This window comes from Ostrinia nubilalis, chromosome 10 (genome assembly GCF_963855985.1).
Source record: "Ostrinia nubilalis chromosome 10, ilOstNubi1.1, whole genome shotgun sequence".
NCBI lineage: Eukaryota > Metazoa > Arthropoda > Insecta > Lepidoptera > Crambidae > Ostrinia > Ostrinia nubilalis.
Window position 1 is genome coordinate 12,624,495 of NC_087097.1, and position 26,610 is coordinate 12,651,104.

The 26,610-nt window shown below is 37.1% G+C and overlaps 1 protein-coding gene and 1 long non-coding RNA gene across 5 annotated transcripts; one reads left to right on the plus strand and one right to left on the minus strand.

Annotated features, from left to right (window-relative positions):
- Nucleotides 1–923: 923 nt before the first annotated feature.
- On the minus strand, nt 924–25,589 carry LOC135075280 (phosphoserine phosphatase). Of its 4 annotated transcripts, none has more exons than XM_063969671.1 (6): nt 25,567–25,589; nt 15,711–15,911; nt 11,761–11,895; nt 8,068–8,213; nt 1,916–2,077; nt 924–1,414 (listed from the first exon to the last, which is right to left on the minus strand). In XM_063969671.1, exons 2-6 carry the CDS (start codon nt 15,848–15,850, stop codon nt 1,311–1,313), a joined length of 687 nt encoding a protein of 228 aa, XP_063825741.1. In that variant the 5' UTR covers nt 15,851–15,911; nt 25,567–25,589; the 3' UTR covers nt 924–1,310. The 4 variants fall into 4 exon arrangements, with proteins under 4 accessions (XP_063825741.1, XP_063825738.1, XP_063825740.1 ...); XM_063969668.1 differs by lacking the exon at nt 25,567–25,589 and adding an exon at nt 25,486–25,547; XM_063969670.1 differs by lacking the exon at nt 25,567–25,589 and adding an exon at nt 17,056–17,249.
- Nucleotides 22,200–26,544, plus strand: LOC135075281 (uncharacterized). The gene is made up of 3 exons (XR_010257993.1): nt 22,200–22,507; nt 26,115–26,286; nt 26,398–26,544. It is a non-coding gene; the product is annotated as an uncharacterized LOC135075281 (long non-coding RNA).
- The last annotated feature ends 66 nt before the right edge of the window (nt 26,545–26,610 follow it).

Genomic DNA, 26,610 nt, shown 5'->3' on the forward strand with positions numbered 1-26,610 from the left:
TGCATAGAGCTTATTTTAGGTGAAAAATAATAAAAAAATGTTTTCTCTTAAAAGAACATTCGGTATTACAGACTTTAAAAAGGAAAAGTAAATTAATTGTATTTTATACTTTATAGTAAAACATAAATGTAACCTTCTTAATAAATTAATACTACATAAAGATACAATAACGATATTAATAAATGTAACTGAAAAGGAACAACGGTTTTAAATTTATTTAATGTTTCATAATTAGTACTTTTAAAAGTACTATCGGTTTTATAACATACACTAATGATAGGTTAAAATGTACAAGAAGTAAAGTGAATATTCATGTTAATTATAATATTTACTAAACTAAAAATCAGAACGTTCTCATGGTAAATTTTCTCCATCATATCATAATTTTAAAAGGCCAATACTCAATCCCATCTCAATAGAAAAAAATATACAAAAATAAAACTTTCACCATCAAGACCGAATGTTCCTTGCAAAGAACTTTTATTTTAAAACGAAAAAAAATCTTACAAAACTACTTCAAATTAGAAAAAATAATTTTTTTGCTTCGTTATCAGTATTTTAACTTAAATTATACTGGTCAGTTTTGCAATTAAACTACGTTTACGTGAAGAAAAAAAATTAATCGCACATCATGTCTTCTCGGAAGAACCACCTTGTCAAAGAAAAATGATAATTTGACAGTGACATTTTGTTTTTTTTATATTAATAAGTTCGGATACCTGATTTTGAATACTTTAAGCCATAGACTATCACTCTTTTTTTTCGATAGGCGCGAATTTTTGAACTTAAATTTATCGCTAAAGTTTTAGTTCCTCTGAAGGCACATCCGGCGATACTTCGAAATCACCTCCGAAAATGTCTCGGCGTTACTGACTACAAAGTTTCAGTTCCTTCTGAGGCACATCCGGGCTTACGAGGTTAATGCAACGATCCAAGATAATGTAACTACGGCTTAAATGACACTAAGATTGTCAGGTACTCGAAAGTAGAAACGTATAACGTTATTTTCAGTCAATTATCAGTTAAGCCTTTAATGGGCATAATAACAAGTCCAAATTTTTCATTGTTTGACCCTAAAACAAGGGAATAAAGTTCAAAATATGCTGGGAACTATCCCACTGCCTAGGGTTAAGTCGGTGGTAGAAGTTCGTCGGTCATACAGGTCGACCCACTAAAACTGTCCCCGAAAACTACGTATTATCTATTTCATAGAAACAAGTGCATATATGTACCTGCAAACTAGTTGCAGTCGGTCGACGATAACATTTCAACTGCACAGATCAATTTGTTCTATCATTATGGGGAACAGTTCACTTGGCTTGCACCATGAGGGTCTGGATAAGGTCTTGGAAGTCAGTGACGTACCACGAAGCCCTCTTTTTCACCTCCTCCCTTACTACGTTGCCTCCGAAACCTGTAACAAGGAGAGTAAAACGGTTACTGACATAAAGCAAATGTTGTGTACGTAAAATCTAGCATAGTGGAATTCAGAGTGACCAAGTTTGTAATATTGAGGATTAGCAGATCTATCTGATTTTTAGTGTATATATTTATGCTAAAATATCCTTGAGCTGGGTATACAATATTGAGAAAGTCTATGTCCAGCTGTGAACTGAGTAGAGAGTAATGAGCAGAGTCAGGACACTGAATTTTGAGTCAGGTTGCCTCTACGTTAGTAGCGCCATCTCAAATCACCTCCAGAAGTCCAGAGGCCAGATTACTAGAACCCTCTGACCATAAGATTTATTTAAATGAGTATATACTCGCCTCCCCAACCCGGCTGGCCAGCGTGGGGAGTGTAGGCCTAATTCTACATTTATTGCCTCTGGTAAATTAGAGAGGGTCGTCCTTCTGCAGTGGAGTCTCCACTGTTCACACCTCTCCTATGACTTGATAATGATGAGTGTATACTAACCAATAAAGCCGTCAGCAGGCGGGCATGCTTCAGCATCGGTGGCACCATCTCCGATCATGATGAGCCTCTGGTACCCGTGAAGTTCCTTCAGCCGCCTGATCACCAGCCCCTTGCCGCCAGACCTTGAGGTAGGTTCGTTCTCATCGAAGCCCGCGTAATCGCCTGCAAAGATGAAAAAAACAATTGTTATTTACAGAAAATATTATGGAAAATGGAAGCAAGAAATAGGAAACTGTTATAGTTATGAACAAATTATTAAAATCAAAAATATCTTTTGGGGAGTGGATTCCGACCACATACATAGCTAAGACCACATAGATAGCTAAGCAACAGAATCGAGGCCTTCAATTTCTGGTAGACACAAAAAGAAATAAAAAAGTGGCTAGGGTGCATCGTAGACTGATTATAAAATATCAATATTAAATTAACCTGATTGTCCGATAAAGAAATAATGATTCAGAGTACACACCACTTCGTGTCGTATGAGATAGGACAATCTATTGTTGCCCTACTGTACAATATAGTAAAAAATAAAACAAATAAACGAAGCTGTATACAAATACAAGGTATAGTGTTGAAAACAAAAATATTGCGTTCTACAGTGTAAAGTAAACAATGGCATTGCGTCAACATACAAGATGCCCCCTGCGAAGACGCATATAGTCATTATAACTCAAAACAAGTGATAAGCATACTAGATAGGTACCTAGAAGATTACTGTACATAATTATCATTAACTCTAGTATTGAAATCTTGTATAAACATTTTGCGCATTAATTAAATATACGATTCACCTCCCAATGGATATTGAGTTCTGTTTAAAATTCAATTTTGTTATAAAAGCCGGTTCAAGATAGATAGTACCTTCCTTCTAAATAAATATGTTTATGTATTAGCTAATCACGATACCAAAATAACTTATTACTGGTTTTTGCGGAAAGTTTTGCAGATTAAATCGCAAATGTAAACAACAAACGAGTTATCTTATCATTTATTTACAGGTAAATATAAAGAAACTTAGCAAATATTTTACCAAAATGATATTCACACTTTATTTATAGAATTGGTAACATTGCAAAACAATATTTTTTCTTGTGTACTTTTTACTGCTGAATTACCATTTTGATCAGTCTATTCGTCTTTCTCACTCACCAAAGGTTGATGAAATGTGTGATAGATATGGATAAACACAAAATAAAAATATATTTTAAAGTGCTATGTCATTGTCGGCGCTTTATTATAATAAAACCAATTTATATAAAAATGATAAAAGGGGACAATGTGCGATACGTGCGTAAGAAGAATAAATAAATCAGTAATCTGAGCTAAAAGTTAATAAAAATAATATCTAACATTGTTTTTATCTGTGCCAAGACAACAAAGGAAAGAGAGAAAGAAAGAAAAAATATTTATTTGATGTAAGTACCGACAAGCACTCTATGAAAGAGACAAAACGCCTGGCTGGGTAATGTCACTATTTTTCTGCTACTCCTGTGTTTGTTACTCTTACTATTTGCTTATTGTGTGTCAATGTGTTTTGCAAATAAACCTTTTATCTATTTAAGGTAAAATGGTGTGGTTGGCAACAAATCGATATTATAGGCCAAATCTACAAAGAAATTCACACTGATAGCGGTTGCTAATCAATCAATCAGATCTTTCCGTTCAAAAAACACACATTTCTTCTGTGTTTACAATGTTTTGCAAATACATCCTAATAGCAATATGACTTTAAGATAACTTCATGACATTATTGTGAAGGCTAAATAGGATCTCGTGTACAGTCCACGTGTATGCATGCCACACGCTGTTGCAATCAATTGAGACTACCTAGTACACAACAAACGGCAATGGACATAGTTCTAGCTATTAACTCAGTCAGAGCCTGAGGTATGGGAGCGGCACGGGAGATCTAAGGCCTCAGCCTCGAGTTTAGCGGGCAGCGGGGCGGGAGCGGCGGCGGCGCGGGAGCGGCAGGATCTTATGCGTAAAATCAAATAGACCGGTTCTCGAAAACAACGGCGCGGCAGCGGGGCGGGAGCGGGCAACGAGCGGGCAGCGGCGCTTGAGCGGGCAACGAGCGGGCAGCGCACTCCTTCTTTTGCCCACAATAAATCGAGCGTTAGGAATAAATTTGAATCGAAATAAAATTGTCGCCGTTGTTCAAACATTTCGTTTGCGAATAAAAACAAATATCTCGACAACACAACCCCGAACACAACATTTCGCCGGTAAAGCGCCGCGCGAGCTGCCCGCTTGTTTCGAGAACGGGTCTGCGTTGCACGTATTATGGACGTGACAAATCAAATCATATCTGAAGGTCTGAAGGAGATCTGAAGTCTCGCTGACGTTTGACGTCTCGAAAACATCCTCAGAGCCGATCCCATACCTCAGGCACTGACAGAGTTAAGCACTAGACTTATAGTACCTACACAAACGGCAATGGACTAATAAAGATAAATAAAACTCAATAGAAACACGCAATATGACCGCCATGTTTCCCTGATCTTATCTACTATTAATAGTGGTATGACGCTTCCAGAACACGCCCCTCTGATATTATTAATATCGAAGAGAACATAGGAACATGACTTCGACCGATCAAAACAATATAATCGTGGCCCAGTTTGTGCATATAGAACGTAATGATGATGAATTCAGAAGGTTCGTTTTGAATAAGCACGCAAATGGTGGTAAAAAATTCATGTTTTAGACGTATTCTTCCTCTAGATGCAAATTAATATCTTGGACATTATTTTGGGCAACTGTCTCTTCAAACCCACAATTTGGGATACTAGATAGCAGTAACATCCTTGATCATTTCATACTTGGCCAATATAACCACCACCCACAAGGTGGACCGGATAGCAGGAAGGCACTGGATGCAGGCCGCTACCAACCGGTCATTATGGAAGTCATTGGGGAGGCCTATGTTCAGCAGTGGACGTCCTATGGCTGAAATGATGATGATGATACAAATATGCATGCACACGTTTGTCATGAACCTTAGAATTCCTCAATCACTCTGAAAGTTGTTAGATATAAATGGACTAGGCTGTAGAGTAGGGGTTTTCATTTTTAAATCGGCCGATCAAGCTGTAGATTTTGTCTCCACAGGAGTTTCAACGGTGGGAACGAGATGTGGGAATGGTCCCGTCTATTATGCTGAGATAGTGATGTATTTCGTGACACTAGAGCCTCTACTTAATACACGTATCGTGTCCACATAAACATAAACGCAAGAGTTGGCGTCCGACCGTCAGCTGCGCACGCGTTCGCAGCGTGCAACGATAAACAGTTGTTTGTCTCGTCGCAAAGCGATGCAAAGGAATGATTTTAAAATGCCTGGAAAGTGTTAAGATGCATCGAATGAAACTGTGACACGCCCATTTTCTTATGAATTTCGCGAAATATCATACATAACTCACTTTTAATCCAGGATTGTTCCGACCTTGAGTAAAGCATTATTGTCCAATACTGGCACACGCATTGTTGAAGGTATATGTGTGGAAGAGGCATAAAGAACTTGAAATACAAGTACAAGTTGAAGTTCGTATTAAACTTACTCGTATCTCCTATGCAATAGTCATAATTGACATAATAATAGTGATAACAGGAGAAAGATATGCTTCTTAATTAATTAAGTGAAGCATGTGACTCACGAGTGGCACGTTTGAATAATGACCCGACAATTACATCATATGGATCACAGTCCGTGACATTGCAAGAGATATTAATTGTGTCTGATAGGTTTCCCCAAGTCCCCGCTATCTATTTGCTACATTGTGAAAGAGGGATTCCTTCAAATTGGGGAGGTACCTACAACCCGGTCGAGGTAAGTGCGCACCTGACAGCCGTAACGTCACATCGACGCTCTGGTACGACGGGGCGAACGCGGGGGGTGTGCGGGTGAGTGCGAGGGCGATTCGCATTCCAACTAGGTGCGCAGTTAACTCAATCGTGTTGTACCCACAACCAACTTATTTAGTAATCATATAAATACGAAACTGTGAAGATAGATGGATATCTATTACTCTTTCTGGAAAAATTACTGGACTTTTGATGAAATTTTAGTTTTATAGCATCAAAAATAGTTTTTATCCAAATCTACGATAACAAATTCGCAGGCAAAAGATAGTAACTAATAATTCAATAGTACTGATAACTACTGATGATGATGATGCAAAAGTGGTAATGGGGAATTTAGAACAAACGGGTTCCCGAATGGAGACCACATCTTGACAAACGCATTGTGTGACCCTGCTCGATTGACCGATGACCTCAAAAAGATAGCCGACAGTGACTGGATGAAAAAAGCGAGGAATCTTGCTTTATAGCGCTCTTTGGAGAAGGCTTATGTCTAACAATGGACTACTGTACCTGACTGACACACGAACCAATCGCAGAGCTCTATACAACGCTGTGCGTTCGATTTGCTGCTTCACTTAAGCAAGCATCGTTTGTGAATACGGGCGTCAGTTTCATCAACTAGGGAAACCTGATCAATCTATATCTTATCTTAGTCAGAAACCTTGCTATTGCGATAATTAGCCAAATTCAAATTACCTTGCCTATGATATAATATTACGCAATGGTTAACATCAAATGTCTTATCAAAATTAAATGAAACTATGACACTGTTTCTAAGGAAACAAACATTATGCGTATTTTCCCAGTCACCGGTAATAAACCGGCTCCGAGGTTATTCCCGATTTCATTCAATTAATTTAAACGACTTTTTAACTACACGAATAAAGTGTTTGCATATTGTTTACGCGCCCACTAGTACTTGACTAAATTGGTTAGATACCAATGCGGCTCTTTTTTTCTATTTTACTAGTTCGTTCGTCTCAGCCAAATGACGTCCACTGCTGGACAAAGGCCTCCCCCAATTTTACTAGTACCAACTGTATTTTATGTCTTTGCATTATTATGACATCCTACCTCGTTGTTAAACTGTCTTTCTTTGTACAAAATAAACATTGGGGAAATTAAAAAAGTAAGTATGATACTGAGCTATAAACCTATGGTAAGTAAGTTCTTGGAAAATTAAATGAAAACTTTATAAATCGATAAACACCTTTTCAATGTACAAAGTAATCATAGACATGAGTACTGCGTAGGTACATTTTTCACACAATAACAAAGTGGTGATTGACCCTGAGTGCAACAAACACTTGCACCGCAATCGATGCACAATACAGCTGCTGATATGATAAGCGACCCAGTTCCTGTGTCGGAACAATATTGTGCCCTTCATTGACAATACATCATCGACTGATGTATCTGCATCTGTAGCTTGAGACTCTTGAGAGTCGAGATAAATTTAAGTCTCGATACGAAAAGGTGAATACTATCTTAATCGATTTCAATATCATCGATTGTGCCCTTCAATGACAAAACATCATCGATTGTCGTTGACATACTCTTGAGAGTTAAGATAAAGTCAAAGGCTAAAATAAAATACATAGGCGAACACGATCTAATCGATTTCAATACCATCGCTGCATCGCATCGATAAGATCTTTGTGCGATCAGATTTCAGGAACAGAAGAAGATAAGGACTATTTACATTCATGACTTGCTATTCAGTGTTATTAATTCCTATATACCTACTTAACCCCTTAAATGATGCGACGACGATAACGAGTAATCGAACTATCGAATTTGCAGGGTAGTCATCTAAGAATTGGAAAAGAAAATCATGAATTGAGCAGTGTAATTTTATTACACATACAATAAAAATGTGATATTTAGCAGCGATGGAAAACGTGCGTACCGAGGCACCGTGTAAAGTGGCAATGGACTTAGCAGGCCCACCCTAACAAAAGGTCTTATAAATTGCCACTAAATTGGCTGAAATTGTACATTTGCAAAATCACTTGGCAATGCGTATTATTCAATCTGCCGTTTCCTGGTCTTTCAACTGTGGTCTCATTCTGCGTCTCTTATAATATGGTTGTTACAACTAAGATCATATTATTACCTAGTGGAATTCCTTGTGTGACTACTACAAGCATTTAACATGTCTCTATTAAAAGCACTACGACTTTTTCGGACCTCTACCAGGTTGATTCCCACCTGGCACAATCTCAAAGTAATTTACACCTTCTGTCCTCCTAGTAAGTTTCATATTCCATTGAAAGACTCACCATTGAAGAAGAACTTGAGCCTATTCGCGTAGACATTGGACCGTGGGATGCCGAGGATGTCAGCAACCGGTTCGATGAGGCTTCTGAATCCACCGGAGACCAGGTACACCGCCACTCCTCGGTCGTGGAGCTCTTTCACTAGTTGTCTGCAATAGAAGAACCAGTTATAAAGTAATGCCCATGGGTAAAACATAGACGTCACTTCTTAATTGGTAAGGGGGATAAGGAATCCTACAGTGACGAGTTGAATATTTCGATGGACAAGGTTTTACTGTGACAGACAGATGGTTATGATAGTAAATATGTATTGCATTCCCACGATATAATAACGAATGCAAGCCGCTACCAACCGGGCGATGTGGAAATCATTGGGGGAGGCCTATGTTCAGCAGTGGACGTCATGTGGCTGAAATGATGATGATGAATAACAAATTGAACAGAAATTTAAATTCAACTAGGTAAGTATAAGATTGGATTATGCTGGAGGTTGGTAAGTGAAATGTATTTAAATACATACATGTGTCAGAATTTGTCTAGATGAAATTGTAAGATACTAGAGCATGTGCGTACCCATTCAGGAAGGCTTTGAAGGAATTAGGTCAAACAATCTGACCTAAAAGTCTGACTGACCCCCCCTAGACCAGAAGCTGGGTACGCCCATATACAGTAGAATCTCGATTATCCGGACTTCGATTATCCGGATATCCGATTATCCGGACTCATTTTTCACGTTTTCTAATTACCGATTTAGGGTCTGGACCCAAAAAACGGAAGGCGCCGACACCGTAATACGGTACGGACGTCGTCTTAGTTCATTGTTAAAAGAAATGGATTCATCCAATGGTCTAAAATTTGGTAAAATTTAGATTTTTAGACTCTAAAATGATGTTTTGAAAACCCTTTCTATTGAAAAAAGTTCATTTATTATTTGATTTTACTTTGAAATCGATTATCCGGATTTTCGATTATCCGGAACACCCCTGGTTTTAATTGATCCGGATAATCGGGATTCTACTGTACTATGAGGTTCATGCATTCTGATCACATGCAGTCACGTGAGTAAAAACGGTCAAAAACAACAGTATCAGTAATAAACACATGCATATCGGAAACAAAGTACATAATTGCATTTGCACTTGATTACTAATATTTATCTATGCAAATAAGACATATTTCCGGGCTAATAGAGAACTGGCTGTAAGCGGATATTATACTGGTGCAATGACAAAGATGACCTTTTGGCTTGTGTTGCCATAATTATTATCTGAATTCTCATTGGGATTGAACTGGAATTTTATCAATCATGTTATTTTATAAAGACTAATTAGTATTTTTATTCAACTGAAGTTTCTTCGTAGCTTAGCCCAAAGGGGATTGCTTGGTTATTGAATACGAAAAAGAAATAATCAAAGTAGTATGACAGGGTGCAAAAATAAAAAACAGAACTTAATATACGAGTAAAATGAGCATTAACATATTTAAATAATCAGCGACCTCGGATAAAAAGAATTGACGTCAATCTCAGTATGATCAAATAAACTAATATTATTAGTATTAATGCGAAAGTTACGTATTTGGTATGGTATAAAATTTTAGGACAAGCGACCTTTTTATCACAAATAAGAATGGGGAATACATAATTTTTTATATTAGTGATATACTTAATAATAATATTTTTATAATGCTTTTAGTAAGAAAAAGTTTTCAGGACGCGATAAGATAAACTGAGAACCACGCGCACAGAAGCTGATTAAAATAAAAACAATAAATAATGTGAACTTTAGTACATACTTCCAAACCATATACCTACTTGGTGATTAGAAACAACCGTTCCCAAAAATATTATGACTACAATCCACAATGGGGACTAAAGATTAAGATATACTATTTATACATTACATTTTATATCAAACCGGCCTTGCATGAACACTTTTATTAAGGCACATGCGCGTAATGCTTTTATATATCTTTTTTCTTTATAAACGATCAAAAATATTATATAAAAATATCAAGTTCTAAAGGTAATACCTACTTAAGCTTTTTTTACGGTCCTAGCGTAGGTTCCGAAATAATTTGTATTGAATGATGTTTTCAAAACAAGGAAAGGATCTTGTAAGTATCGTAGTCATCGTAGGTAAATCTCTATTTACCTACGTCTCTACGTTTACGCAACCACTTATTATAGCCATTATTTTTCAAAGGTATCTTGAAAATATATCTATTACTATACACATAGTAAACATTGTACGCATTTGCGTAAACAATACATTAACAATTCATTTCAAATAATACTTTTGCGGTAATAATCGCCTTAAAAAATATATTGAGTCAGACAAAGTTCAACCGATATCGCGTCATGTGACGCAAAAGCAGAATAAACTGGACCATATTGTGTCAAACAATTCACGGGTCAAACAATGTTTGTTTTTTCGACGGAGTTATCATGGTTAATTATGGTAAATGGGAAACAATGACAGTTAAATTGATATGTGTTTACTAATACGAGTAAGATATTGCAAATTGTGATTATTTGTTACTAGGGGAAAATCATTACAGTAATATTGAAACTTTTTTTAAATATTACATTACGTTTTGAGAAAATAAAAGTTAATATTTCAACCCGTTCAAGTTAACTGCGCGCCTGGCTGCCCGTGACGTCACATCGACGCTCTTACCAGATCTATCTATCTATGCCAGCCTTTGGGTTCGCCTTCGAACATAGGCCTCCTCTTCAACCCTCCACCGTTTTCTGTCCCTGGCCACACGCATCCAGTTCACTCCAGCCTGCTGCCGGATATCGTCTGTCCATCGTTTAGGCGGTCTTCCCCTGCCGCGGGTGTTGTTGCGGGGTCTCCACTCCAGGGTCTTTCTGGCCCAGCGATCCTGGTCCATCCGTGCAATGTGTCCTGCCCATTTCCATTTACGGCTCTCTATCTCTTCCACCACGTCGCTGATCCTCGTCTTTTCTCTGATCCACTCGTAATACCTTACCAGATACCATCATTATAATATTTTATCGTACCAGAGTACGGGCGGGGTGAACGCGGGGAAGTGTGAGTGCGAGATAAAGTCGCATTCCAGCCAGGTGCGCAGTTAGCTTGACCGGGTCGTACACAATGCTAATGCTAAGCAATTTGTTTACGAGTATTTGCCATTAAATGCAAAATGAACCACGCGGAAGTTTCGCCATATTCGGAGTTTGTTATATCGGTTTGCCTTCACATTCTAATTCTAATAGAGTTCAAGTCTTTGTTTAAGATGACTAGTTAATGAATAATATGACTGGATCAGTGATTTATAGTGAATTCAAAACGCAAACACATTAGATTGTTTATTTGATTAGCCCCTAGACAAAGTTACAAACTTGAATAACACAATTCAGCCCCCCTAGACAAGTGGCAAAATGTGACAGTTGTAATGCCGAAAGATGGTCGAAAGGCCTTTTTTGTATGGAGTTAATTGGAGTTACAACAGATTCTTGACCTACTGAAAACGCTTCGATGCGGCATTTTGTATGGCTATTTCTGTGTAAAAAAAATCTGTTTAGTTAGGCCGCTAAATATCTTAAGATTATTCCGTCTAAAGAGGTGGTCTTACAGAAATTCCCGGCAAAGATTTATCCAGTTGCTATACATTACGTACGGGCTCTATTAAATTATAAGTGATTGTAATATTGTGTTAATTTTTACTCACTTCACTCCAGGCGTCAGGTGGATGGGGAACTTCTCTAAATACTCTCTGATCTGGCTGACTGAAGGCCTGATGATGTCCAGTCGTTTCTTCAGCGCCTCTTGGAAGGTCATGCTTCCACCCATCGCTTCAGCCGTCCTGTTAATAGAAGTAAACATCAGAACTACATTTGTGTGGCAAACTAGCACTATTACAACCACATAAGATGTACCTACATAATTTAATCTTATCAGCTAAACTTTATTTTAAATGCCTCAATCTTCCATATAGCTAAGTACTTTTTGAGATAAACATATTCCACGACCTCGCCTACTGATAGAAGTTTGACTCGCCTTAGGTCATGGGAAGGCCCTAGATCAGGTCAATTATTTTTGTGATGATTTTTATCAAATCACTTTATCTCACCAGCTACAGCACTTTGACAGCACATGAGCTCCCCTGGCCTATTTGGAAGTCTTTAAATAGACTTCGGACGCAGGTCGGCCGTAGTAAGGTCAATCTGTTCAGGTAGGGATTCTTGGATGACTCAAACTTGGAGTGCAGGTGTGGATTCGTTCTCCAGTCGACGAAGCACATGATGCCATGCCCTGCGTGCCCAAACAACTGCACGCAGGAAGATTTAATGAAGGCTACTGACAACGCCATTCCTGTGGCGGAGTTCTGGGCCGACGCTGTGTAGATTTGTTGTCGACACGACAAGAAGAAGAAGCACTTTGGCGGGACATGGACGCCCATCCCGTAGCGGTTTCTTCGGGGCAAACCCGAAACTTGCTTGGTGTACAAAGTACCGTGCCGTTTTTGTGGAATAATAAATAAAACTTCAAATTGGTACTATTACAGACAAGGTAAAGGACCAAGGACATTAATGGTATAATCATTATAATTTATAGCGGCAAGGCAGCTATAATCTCATTTTAAAAATATCTTGTTGTTTAGCCATAAAATAAAAACATCGAAAACAACTATGATTTTACCTTTAATAGTCACGATATCCTTATCTGATTACTTTTGATAATATCAGGACAGGATTTAATGAATTTCTCGATTTATCTTGTTTTGATGTTTGTTACTACGCTACATCGTAAACAGCTGTTCAATGATGCGTCATTTTTAAATACCTATTGACTATAACAATCAAATAACATGATTTGCAATCACAAAGGCAAACTTAAGTAAGTGCGAAGATAAAAAATATCTGTGATATGACTGGGTAGATATTTTAACGAAAAACATTATCTTAACAATGGGCTAATATTTGTTGACAACATGTTGTATTTCACAATATTGGAGAATAAACAACGTGACTTTATAAAAATAGAAATTTGAGCCATATTGGGAGCGGTCTTTGAGGAAACCCGTGGAAAAAGCCTTTGTGCCAGCAATGGAAGCTGAAGGCATCAGGTTAAAACGAACGAACTATATCAAATCAAAGCCATTGAGTTATAATGTACTACGTACTAGAGAAGACATGTCAAGTAGACTGTTTCTGGCACGCAAATAGGTCCAGGGACCGAAATTCAATTAGTATGTGCTCAGCGGTTGCTGTGACAACACGCTTGAGTGCAGTTTTGTTTTTTGAAATATGCCATCCTATAGACGAAAATACTGTTCAAATAACTCCAGATACATATTAAGTAAAAATCAAGGAATGACTCTTTACCATTAAGTTGTACATTTATGCACTTTAAAACACTAATTTAATTTTAATTTGTTAATTACAAGGCGTCACCGCGGCGGCAGCCATTTTACGAAAATTTCAAAGAATAAAAATAGCAGACTTGACACTGACGCATAAATTAGTATACGAAAGGAAGGTTAAATACAGCAATAAAAAGATTTTTTTAAAGATTATAAGCACTTTGTATTGCACAAATTACTAATAGTCCCGTCCAGCCCCTTGTGTTAAGCTAAATAAGCTTGGGTTACGGGTGGGCTCACACAATAGTCGTGCGGCATCATGGATCAAACTTGTTTGAATCTCACTGCTGTTGTTCGTATGCGACTGGTTAGTTAGTAAATCACCCTAATTATTGACACCTAGCTCACGAGACAGGCTAAAATTATAATAATTGTACAGTGTGTCTGGTCACCAGTGTCCGACCCGTTAGGGCGCAGTAAATATGATCAATTTAATCGACAAATTCAGTATTAAAAAATTACAGTTATTTTATTTTTTTTAGTTTCTGAGTCCGGATGGATTCATTTATTTACCAAATCTACCGATGTACAGGACCTATGAGTATAAAAGTGATTCGTTCGACAGCTGAAAAAGTAAGCAATACGTTGTCATTAAAAGCTTCCATTTAAATTTCTTAGAAACACTTGAACGTAAAAAAATGATGCTTCTTTTTAGATTTTTCAATGTTACAAAAAAGTAGAAAGTTTTACATTTTTAGATGCACTAAGTCATTACCTAAAAACTGATATACCTTGGCTTTAAATCAACTAGTCTAGGTGCTAGCTACACAGGAGATGCAGCGGTGAAAAGGAGAGGTGGGAATAGTCCCGTAACTTCTACCTCACAGCTATTATACGTGTACTCAACCACTGAGATAGTTAACAATAGAGACAATAAAATAACTGAAAGTTTCTGACTTTCAGTTATTTTATTGGTTCTGGAGTGAAGGCGTGGGTCATCCCTAGCTTTGTTCCTACCGTGACGAGTGGGAATTATTCTAAAATCTCAAGATGGACTGACTGAAGATAGCAGGAAGACGCTGGGTGCAGGCCACTATCAACTGGGCGATGTGGAAATCATTAGAGGAGGCCTTTGTTCAGCAGTGGACGGCCAGTAGCTAAAATGATGATGACGATGTTTCCTTACAGTATCCAATTCAATAGGCAGAAACTAAACGTAAACGAAGTGTCGCCTCTGTAATGGTATCATTATCTATAACTCATAATATTTCGTGCGCTGTTGGATGACAGTTTTAAACTAGAGATGGGTAATTTTTTTATCGAATTAGAAAATACCAGTTAACGATTCTCAAGGCGATTATCGATTACATTAGATTTTAATCGGGCAGAAAAATAATTAATGGCTTAAGCATCAGTATGAAGCCCATACGCACTTGTAGCACAAGTAACACGATTAGCCTCAGTCCCCTCAGTTGTGAATTCGGAATCGCCAGTTGTAATTTTAAAATCGCATCACAGAGTGAAGTAACTAACACCAAAAAACGGCAGAGCGAAGTGATTTCGAATGTTTCAACTGCTACGTTTTGTCACTTGTCTAGGAAGGCTAATTTTAGTCTAAGGGAGGGGAGCTTAGATTACATTACAGGAAACGCACAATATAATAAAAGAAAATAATGTAAGTAGCTGAACCTTTTTGCTATTGAGCACCACGAAAATTTAACACAATTTAGCCGATTTGTTTATTTTCACAATCGATTCACAATGTCTATGATGAGGCGACCGCAGGAACGTCACTATTCGTGCAATCCTATCAATGAAGTACGACATTTTCTGGTGCAGATTTTATCGCCATAAATTATGAAACTTGATAGTCATGGATTTGACTGACAGCTGTCCGTCAAATTCCCGCCCCGCACCCCGCACTGTACATATTTTGTTCGCGATGTCTGTTCTATACGTAGTAATATTAGTTCAATGATCAAAGCAGCAGTTTTCCGTATATTCGGGGAATCTGTGACAGTACCTTTATCGGGAGTGACAGCGCACTCATTCTAGAATCTCATCATGAGTGAAAGAAAAAGGTGTAATTTGAAAATTTGAAAACCGCTCCTGGACGCTATGCTGGGGTGACATCACTTGATGGAGACCAGATAATGATACTTACAGCCTCTTGACCTCGTCTCCCTTCCCGCAGAAGTTGGCCAGCTCGTCGATGCCCTCATACCGAATGACGGTCGGGTCCACGTCAAAGCAGACGCAATCAACCGTATATCCGGATGTTCTTAAGTAATTTCTACTACAACATCGATACTTACAGCCTCTTGACCTCGTCTCCTTTCCCGCAGAAGTTGGCCAGCTCGTCGATGCCCTCATCCCGGATGACGGTCGAGTCCACGTCGAAGCAGACGCAATCGGCAGTCCGGAATAGCTCCTGGACGCTCTGCTGGGGTGACATCACGCTGATGGAGACCAGCGATAGAGTCTTGAGCGTGGCTAGCTGGATGTTGTTCTTGATGCTGTGGGACGGTACATGGGTCAATAAAGATAAACTTTCACACAGTGCAAATGTTTAAAACATGTAACATTAAATTACAGACCCTTTTTCTATAGTTTCGTTAGAGCGAACATGCACTAACAGATTACTTTTCAAAAAGCCCTGTAAATAGACAATAATTTAACATTGCCGAATAGCTAAAGAACATGACGCGGAAAACAATATTTGCAAACGGTCGAAGATACTCGAAAAATAAGGTTTTCTTATTTTAATAAATAAGAAAACAAACCTAAACAAGTTTGTTTTTTTTAAACGCAAGAATTCGTTAACTGCTCCAAAAACAAAACGTTTTTGTGAGGTTTCTTTAGATCGATTGATTTAGGAAAAGTAAAAGAAACCAGCAGTTCAAAAATTAACAAAAAAAAATACGTATGGCAAAACACCAGTCAACTGAAATTCAAACTACAATTTTATTTCGTTTTATATGGAAAAAAAATCTAACCGCGTGCACAAAAACCGCAACCACATCAATTTTGCACGCGTTAAAAAATATTTTTCACCCGTTCGTCAACTCCTGCGCACCTGACCTCAATACTGAGGCAAACAGGCTTGGAAACGAGTGCGTTGTGTCGTGTTACAGAGAAACGCATAACAGTTGTTTACAGGATTCAAGTGTTATTGACCATGGAACAATTAATACATAAGTAGTAGGTATCATATACTGTGATTATTTACTTTGATGGTTAAATAATGCTTTTTATTTCATTTTATTGAGAAATTAAGTTTTTTACTGTGATTGGACTTTAAATTCTAGATTTCGAATATTATAGTTATTGTTACGTTATGTGATACAATTTATTTTGATTTCTTTTTCTATATTATGATTTTTTATGTATTTTAGATTATTATTTTGCAATTTTAATGATGTATTTGTATTGGATGTATGTATTTTTTTTATAAACGATTATATTTTATGTAAATACGAATAAGTTATTATTTCTTACAGTTATGTTAGTTGAGGTATAAATGGCCCCTTTTATAGGGTAGAAACTTCTAGCAATGGTGCGATTTCTCTAGAAGTTCATGGCATGCAAAAAAAATATCAAAGTACCTGTATAGTGCCATCTTCGGTATACTCTGCTAACAAAACGAAAGTGAGCTGTTACCTAGACTTCTTGTAACGATCTGATATCGTTTAAAGTTGAAATAATAAAGAGCCACTTGTAGGGAACTAACGCGAACACGCCTCCGTCGAGTGTGATATCAGAAAGTACTGTACAGTCACATCATCACCCTTATCTCTTTATATCCACACAACACGCGAGTCAGCCTGTGATGCGAGCTACAAAACTACTCTCTGAGAGCTACGTACTATGAATGACGTCATACCGCGTCTTCATTGAAAAGACATATGGCCAGACAAGAGCCACACTCAAAGTAGGGGCGCCGAAACTACGTTTGTCTCACTCACTCGCGATAGAAGCGTATGGAATATTTGTGGGAGAACTTGTTTTGCGACTTGCGTCGGGTGCAAAACAGATAAACGGCTATTAAGATTGGCGGAATTAAATGTTTTGATTAAAACTAAAAATATTTTTTTAAGATTAATGTGTCTATGCAATAATGTTGGAGTAAAACGCAAACCACAGAGCACTGACGCAAACAGCAGCGCCCCCTAGAAGTCTCTCCTCTCTCTGTGCTCTGACGTATCGTTTATCGGTCGAATGATTTGTAATATTAGTTAAAAATAAAAGTCTATTTAACTAAATCAGTGCTTTAATTTATAACAACAGGTTATGGGCCGTCCCATCCTGTAATAGTTTCAGTAAGAATTTAGTAAATAGTAAAGTAAAGTAAAGTTCAGTAACATAACCTCACAGACCGCGTGCAGCACATTTTCTCTTTCAGCAATTTCAGATTATATTGCTATAAAGTCAATAAATATGGCTTCGAACACCTTGTCCATACAAAAGCTAACTGGAAGAGATAATTTTTCGACGTGGAAATTCGCAATGGAAGCGTATCTACAACATGAAGAACTGTGGGAGTGTATAACCTCCGTGGACTCTGTAGACACGAAGAAAGACATCAAAGCTAAGTCCAAGATTATACTTTCAATAGACCCACAGCTCTATGTGCATGTTCAAGACGCCACGACTGCGAAAATGGTATTGGGACAAGTTATCTAAAGCATTTGAAGACTCGGGCCTACTCCGTAAAGTTGGTCTTTTAAGAGATCTAATAAATACAAATCTCAGTTCAAGTTTAAATGTAGAAGATTACATCAATAAAATAATGTCAGCAGCACACAAGTTGAGAGCCATAGGCTTCGGAGTTGATGATGAGTGGCTTGGCACTTTAATGCTGGCCGGCCTCCCCGAAGAGTACAAGCCTATGATTATGGGGATTGAGAGCTGTGGAATAAAGATTAGTGCCGATCTGATTAAAACCAAATTGCTACAAGAAGTTAAATCAGATACTACTACTGCTTTTTATGTCAAATCTAGTAATTACTCTCGACCCAATCAGCCTAAAGGACCCCGATGTTTTAACTGTAATAAACATGGTCATGTTAGCAAATATTGTTGGTTTAAAAATAAAAAAAAGGAGGAAAATGAAGATACAAAGAATAGTTTTGTTGCTGCTTTCTCTGCTTCTTTACTGAATGACAGCACCAACTGGTATGTGGATTCAGGGGCATCTGCTCACATGACAATGCATGGCCACTGGCTTGAGAATGAAAAAGCACCATCTGTAAATACCATCAGAATTGCTGACAATACAGTACTTCGTGTTCAGAGCTGTGGTACAGTCACTATTCAAGTCAAGAATGAAGACACTGGGACTGTGGACTGCATTCAAGTGAATGATGTTTTATATGTGCCGGGTCTATCCACAAATTTGCTGTCAGTGAGCAAAATAATTTCCAATGGAAACCGAGTTGAGTTTAATGAAAATGGATGTGCAGTAACAAACAAGGAAGGAAATGTAGTGGCCAATGCGGAACTAGTGAATAATACATACAAATTATTAACATGCAACAGTGGAAGGGCTATGTCTGTCATAGCTGAAGACAGGTACATATGGCACCAACGACTCGGACATCTCAACTTCAATGATTTGAAGAAGATCCCCAATTGTACTCTGGGTGTGAAACTATCTCAAGACAATAAAGATGTGACATGTACTCCATGTCTGCAAGCCAAGCTGACCAGACAACCATTCAAGCATGAAGGTTCCCGAGCATCAAAATTATTGGAGTTAATCCACAGCGATGTATGTGGGCCAATGGAGAACCAGTCTATCGGAGGCGCAAGGTACTTTTTAACATTTATTGACGATTATTCCAAAAAGGTGTTTGTCTATTTTTTGAAGCAAAAATCAGAGGTTTTTGAGAAATTTATAGAATTTAAAAATAAAGTTGAAAATGAATTGGACTGTAAAATTAAAACATTAAGAAGTGACAATGGGACAGAATACAAAAATCATAAGTTTGATAAATGTCTGAAGCATTTTGGTATAAAACATGAGACAAGTACTCCATACACACCTGAACAAAACGGTGTAAGTGAAAGAATGAACCGTACTTTAGTTGAAAAGGCTAAGTGTATGATATTCAATGCCTCTTTGCAGAAGGAGTATTGGGCAGAAGCCATAGCAACTGCTGCCTACATCGTCAACCGTTCGCCAAATCGATCACTGCCACATGTCACTCCTGAAGAGCGTTGGACTGGATGCAAGCCTGACCTCAGCCACCTGAAAATATTTGGATGCCGAGCAATGGTACATATACCAAAGGAAAAACGTCAGAAATTAGATCCCAAATCTCGTGAGTTGATTTTTATTGGATACAGTGACTGCACCAAAGGTTATCGCTTCATTGACAAGAAAAGTAAACAAGTTGTGATGAGTAGAGATGCAGTATTTCTTGAAAACAGTATAAGCCAGAATGTTTGCGAATCTCATAATTCTAAAATATTGAATGAAAATGAAAACACACATAAGGCAGAAATAAATCAGAGGAATGATTGTCATGAGTCTAATAGTACACATATTCAAGTTGAACCTGAAAATAATTCTAACAATGCAGAATTGAATAATGAAACAAGATATAATGACTCAGATTCAAGCACATACGAAGACCTGGAAGATGAGAGTTACATACCTTCAGATAGTTTGAGTTCTCCAGAAAGTACATACCATGTAAACCTAAGACCCCGTCGACAAAACCTGCAAGAAAATTTACAACATGAGGATGAAAGTAATGATACAGAACTTAATTCATTCTTATGTTCTAACTCTGAGTCTACCATGAGTCTTTTAGATAATGAGCCACAAAGTCACATTGAAGCACTAAATGGAGAAGATTCTAACCTGTGGAAAATGGCTATGGATACTGAATATCAATCATTACTAGATAATAACACCTGGACAGTAGTAGACTTACCTGCAGGCAAAAAGTTAATACCATGCAAATGGGTTTTCAAAACTAAGCGAAATGATGTTGGAGAAATAGTAAGATACAAAGCTCGTCTTGTCATCAAGGGGTTTAAACAAACAAAAGGTATTGATTATCACGATGTTTATGCTCCTGTGGTCCGCTTGACTTCATTAAGATACTTGTTTGGCTTAGCAACAAAATACAGACTGGAAATCCATCAAATGGATGCTATTACAGCTTTTCTACAGGGAGATGTTGAAGAGGAAATATTCATGTCGCCGCCGCCTTGTTATGAAGTCGAAAACAAAGTGTGCAGACTTAACAAAGCTCTGTATGGCTTAAAACAAGCCAGTCGTCAATGGAACAAAAAGCTCAACGCTGCACTATTGGAGATTGGATTGAAAAGATCAATTATGGATCCTTGTATATACTATAGACTTAATAATGAACATGATATACTTCTTATAGCAGTGTATGTTGACGATTTACTCTGCTTCTTCAATAATGAAAAAACTGCATCATTTGTGAAAGAAAAATTACAAGAAAAATTTCAAATGAAGGATCTTGGCAAGGCTGTACAATGTATTGGGTTGAAAATTTCACAAAGTAAAGATTTAGATGAAATATCTTTGGATCAATCACTTTATATTGAGAAAATCTTACACAGATTTCGAATGTTTGACTGCAAACCAGTACCAACACCATTTGAAGCTGGAACACAATTAAAAAAGGCTGAAAATGAAAGTGAAATTCTACAGAATATTCCCTATCAAGAAGCTGTTGGCTGCCTTCTTTATCTGTCGCAAGGCACACGCCCAGACATAACATATGCGGTGAACACTGCAAGTAGATTCAATAACAGTCCTACAATGCAACACTGGACAGCTGTGAAAAGAATATTCCGTTATCTCAAAGGAACAATGAACATGAAATTAACTTTCAAAAAGAATGATGAGAACATGGTTGGCTACTGCGACGCCGATTGGGCGAGTGACACTTTAGACAGAAGATCTTGTACTGGATATTTATTTATTTTTCAAGGCGCATGTATAAGCTGGAACTCAAAGAAGCAAACAACAGTTGCCCTCTCCAGCACCGAGGCTGAGTATATGTCTCTGGCTTCTGCTGTGCAGGAAGCACTCTGGCTTCAACAATTGGAAAAGGACATCTGTCAAAATACTTTAGGGGCTTTGACTATGTACTGTGATAATCAAAGTGCCATTAGCATTTCAGGTTCTGATGTCTATCAAGCTCGCAGCAAACACATAGATGTCAGATACCACTTCGTGAAAGAAAAGGTTGCAGCAGGCCAAATACACATGGAGTATCTATGCACTGAAAAGATGGTGGCTGATGTATTGACCAAAGGACTTCCTCGCTGCAAGCACCATGCCTTCACCGCTGCAATGGGTTTGCGTTTAAGGGAGGGTGTTGGAGTAAAACGCAAACCACAGAGCACTGACGCAAACAGCAGCGCCCCCTAGAAGTCTCTCCTCTCTCTGTGCTCTGACGTATCGTTTATCGGTCGAATGATTTGTAATATTAGTTAAAAATAAAAGTCTATTTAACTAAATCAGTGCTTTAATTTATAACAACAAATAATGATCATGTTTATACACACTGTAGGTAGACAATGTAATAGATTAATAATCCACATTAAGTATGATTTATTGTAATTAGCTTTTTTAAATAATTGTTGAAAATACCTTAAAATAAATAATTACTAATGCGTAACAATTTACTAAAGTATTTTAAGGTATTTTCTACATGGTATTTTTATTTTCTGTATAATTTATTTGTAGCAAATAGTACTTATTTTCTAAACATTTTCTGTTTGATTCAGTATTCTTCTTTTTATAAAAAAAAAAACATATTGTGCAGTATAGATTATCTTTATAATTAGATAAGAAATCAAATAAAGATTAATTTATTAAGGCACTTTCTGACCTTGGTACACCAATATCATGTGATAAATTATCAAGCAGCGGGTTATCTATTACACGCATTGACAGAATGGCATCTTCTTTCGGCGATCTTTTCCTTGCTAGAATTGTTATTGTTTTCATTACGGGTGAATAAACATGCAAGTTATCTGTGGGTGATCCAATGAGTATCTATGCAGCAAGAAGTAAAGCCCTTACATCATGTAATATTATTATAAAGTACAACACACACAGGTAAGCTTAGGCTTAGGCATGCAACTGGCTGAAACTCATATCTATTTTTTGTTTGTTATGTCCAGTTTCAGCCAGTTTGATATTAAAGACTGGTAGATCAATAAAAAGCCTAGTAACTTCAAAACTGGATGATACTGGACATATTAGGTATTTATCAAGCTGTCAATGGATTTTCGATAAGTACACAAATAATGCATTATCATACAAATTGTTACCTTGGAGTTCAAATGGAAAAATCCATTTACTTAATTCCTTTACATCAGAAGAAACTTTTTCAAACCTGTGGCTATTTCTCAGATATGGGTAAGTACTTACTTAATTAACAGATTAGTTCTCAACAGATTGGTAAACTAACTTATATGTTAGAAGCTGAGATGGTAAATGAATGGCTAGAAAAGTTCTGTAAATTAACTTGTTTATTTTTCAAAGTCATACTTATCATACAATAGATAATGATCGGTATTAAATCGATAAGAAACATTGAGTTATAATGTACCTACTACGTACTAGAGAAGACATGTCAACTAGACTGTTTCTGGCACGTAAATAGGTCCACGGACCGAAATTCAATTAGTATGTGCTCAGCGGTTGCTGTGACAACACGCTTGAGTGCAGTTTTGTTTTTTGAAATATGCCATCCTATAGACGAAAATACTGTTCAAATAACTCCAGATACATATTAAGTAAAAATCAAGGAATGACTTTTTACCATTAAGTTGTACATTTATGCACTTTAAAACACTAATTTAATTTTAATTTGTTAATTACAAGGCGTCACCGCGGCGGCAGCCATTTTACGAAAATTTCAAAGAATAAAAATCGCAGACTTGACACTGACGCATAAATTAGTATACGAAAGGAAGGTTAAATACAGCAATAAAAAGATTTTTTTAAAGATTATAAGCACTTTGTTTTGCACAAATTACTAATAGTCCCGTCCAGCCCCTTGTGTTAAGCTAAATAAGCTTGGGTTACGGGTGGGCTCACACAATAGTCGTGCGGCATCATGGATCAAACTTATTTGAAACTCACTGCTGTTGTTCGTATGCGACTGGTTAGTTAGTAAATCACCCTAATTATTGACACGTAGCTCACGAGATAGGCTAAAATTATAATAATTGTACAGTGTGTCTGGTCACCAGTGTCCGACCCGTTAGGGCGCAGTAATATGATCAATTTAATCGACAAATCCAGTATTAAAAAATTACAGCTATTTTAATTTTTTTAGTTTCTGAGTCCGGATGGATTCATTTATTTACCAAATCTACCGATGTACAGGACCTATGAGTATAAAAGTGATTCGTTCGACAGCTGAAAAAGTAAGCAATACGTTGTCATCAAAAGCTTCCATTTAAATTTCTTAGAAACACTTGGAAAAAAAAATGATGCTTCTTTTTAGATTTTTCAATGTTACAAAAAACTAGAAAGTTTTACATTTTTAGATGCACTAAGTCATTACCTAAAAACTGATATACCTTGGCTTTAAATCAACTAGTCTAGGTGCTAGCTACACAGGAGATGCAGCGGTGAAAAGGAGAGGTGGGAATAGTCCCGTAACTTCTACCTCACAGCTATTATACGTGTACCTACTCAACCACTGAGATAGTTAACAATAGAGACAATAAAATAATTGAAAGTTTCTGACTTTCAGTTATTTTATTGGTTCTGGAGTGAAGGCGTGGGTCATCCCTAGCTTTGTTCCTACCGTGACGAGTGGGAATTTTTCTAAAATCTCAAGATGGACTGACTGAAGATAGCAGGAAGACGCTGGGTGCAGGCCACTATCAACTGGGCGATGTGGAAATCATTAGAGGAGGCCTTTGTTCAGCAGTGGACGTCCAGTAGCTAAAATGATGATGACGATGTTTCCTTACAGTATCCAATTCAATAGGCAGAAACTAAACGTAAACGAAGTGTCGCCTCTGTGATGGTATCATTATCTATAACTCATAATATTTCGTGCGCTGTTGGATGACAGTTTTAAACTAGAGATGGGTAATTTTTTTATCGAATTAGAAAATACCAGTTAACGATTCTCAAGGCGATTATCGATTACATTAGATTTTAATCGGGAAAAAAAAAAATTAATGGCTTAAGCATCAGTATGAAGCCCATACGCACTTGTAGCACAAGTAACACGATTGACACGAGAGCCTCAGTCCCCTCAGTTGTGAATTCGGAATCGCCAGTTGTAATTTTAAAATCGCATCACAGAGTGAAGTAACTAACACCAAAAAACGGCAGAGCGAAGTGATTTCGAATGTTTCAACTGCTATGTTTTGTCACTTGTCTAGGAGGGCTAATTTTAGTCTAAGGGAGGGGAGCTTAGATTACATTACAGGAAACGCACAATATAATAAAAGAAAATAATGTAGGTAAGTAGCTGAACCTTTTTGCTACTGAGCACCATGAAAATTTAACACAATTTAGCCGATTTGTTTATTTTCACAATCGTTTCACAATGTCTATGATGAGGCGACCGCAGGAACGTCACTATTCGTGCAATCCTATCAATGAAGTACGACATTTTCTGGTGCAGATTTTATCGCCATAAATTATGAAACTTGTTAGTCATGGATTTGACTGACAGCTGTCCGTCAAATTCCCGCCCCGCACCCCGCACTGTACATATTTTGTTCGCGATGTCTGTTCTATACGTAGTAATATTACTTCAATGATAAGAAAGGACTTAGAAACAACCTTGTATTATTGTTACCTTGCCTACTGTGCTAAACAGCTGCTTAGACATCAAAATAAAATAGTATTAAATTAATTGCCTGTATGCTGAACCTTTAAATGAACTGTGGGAAAAATACAAGAAAACACTGGGTTTGCCTGTTAGATATCAAGTAAATGGTATTTTATTTAGATAAAGGTTAGTCCTAGGTCAAAATAAAGGGTAAACAAGGTCTAACAATACCTGTTCAAGGTTATTTTCTAACAACTTATCTATACAATATTTCGTAAGTAAAACTTACTGTAAGTCAATTCGATGCTTGAAAAGGATTCTGTGAGCCACGTTCATTTACAAAGTTAAAGTTAAGCCATTTAATACTTACAAAACAGAATTTAAATGCGCACCGCGAGATCGTAATGGATTTTGTCAGAAACTAATGTCAAAATTGACACTGACAGCTGCCTTAAGATTTTTTTTTTGCAGAAATGCCATTCGCATTTCGTGTTTTGTATTTTTCAAAATCCTTTCAATGTCATTACATTATTATAAGAAAACATAATTACAATAAAACGTAGTGCATAATAAATATACATTTCTAAAAAATATTAATTATGGTTCAAAATTCCCCATGAATTTTATGGAAAGTTAAAACTTGTCTATGGTTAGACAAGAAATTTAAAAAATAAATGAAAATAGCGCGAATTAAAAAAGTTTCTCCGAAGTTTTGGAGATATTTTCGCCGGTTTTTATTATGTATTTATGTTGCTTAAAATGAATGTTGTTAAAAGGGAAAAACGAAACAACAATAACGCCAAAACAAAATATGATTTGGTCAGAAAAGATTTGACATTAGGTAATAAAATAAGTCTTAAAAACCAAATTAAAATTTTAAATAAATGTACTGACTACTATTTTTATATACTTACTTAGGTATTCGTGGAACTACATCTATAATGCCAACTGTGTCGTATGCAACATCCAACCCTTCGCGAATACCCAATAAACAGCCTCGCTACCAGTTTACAAGAGAAGAAATGGGTACTGCCACAAAAAAATCTTGCATGGGGCCTCCACTTCAGTCGCCAAGGAGTTTAAAACGAAAGTAATGATTGTTGTTCTTACTTACTTTTTATTACTCTAAAAAGCTTATTAATTAAGGTATGTTGTACTTAGTAAATTGGTTCAATGAAATTAAACTCTTGATTGTTTCAAGAATAATAGCTTCAAGCTCAACCAAACCCGAATCGTCATCAAGTGGTCCCAGGCCAAGAGTGCTGGCCAGCGATTCTGCGGCGGATACCCAAGACATGGTGACGCCTAAAAACAGACCTAGTGCTTTGAGATACATCAGCAGTAGTAGCCGTGGTAAGACAAAAAGTATTACTTCGAACTTATTTTGATGTTAAATCTAGTTTGACCAAAGTAG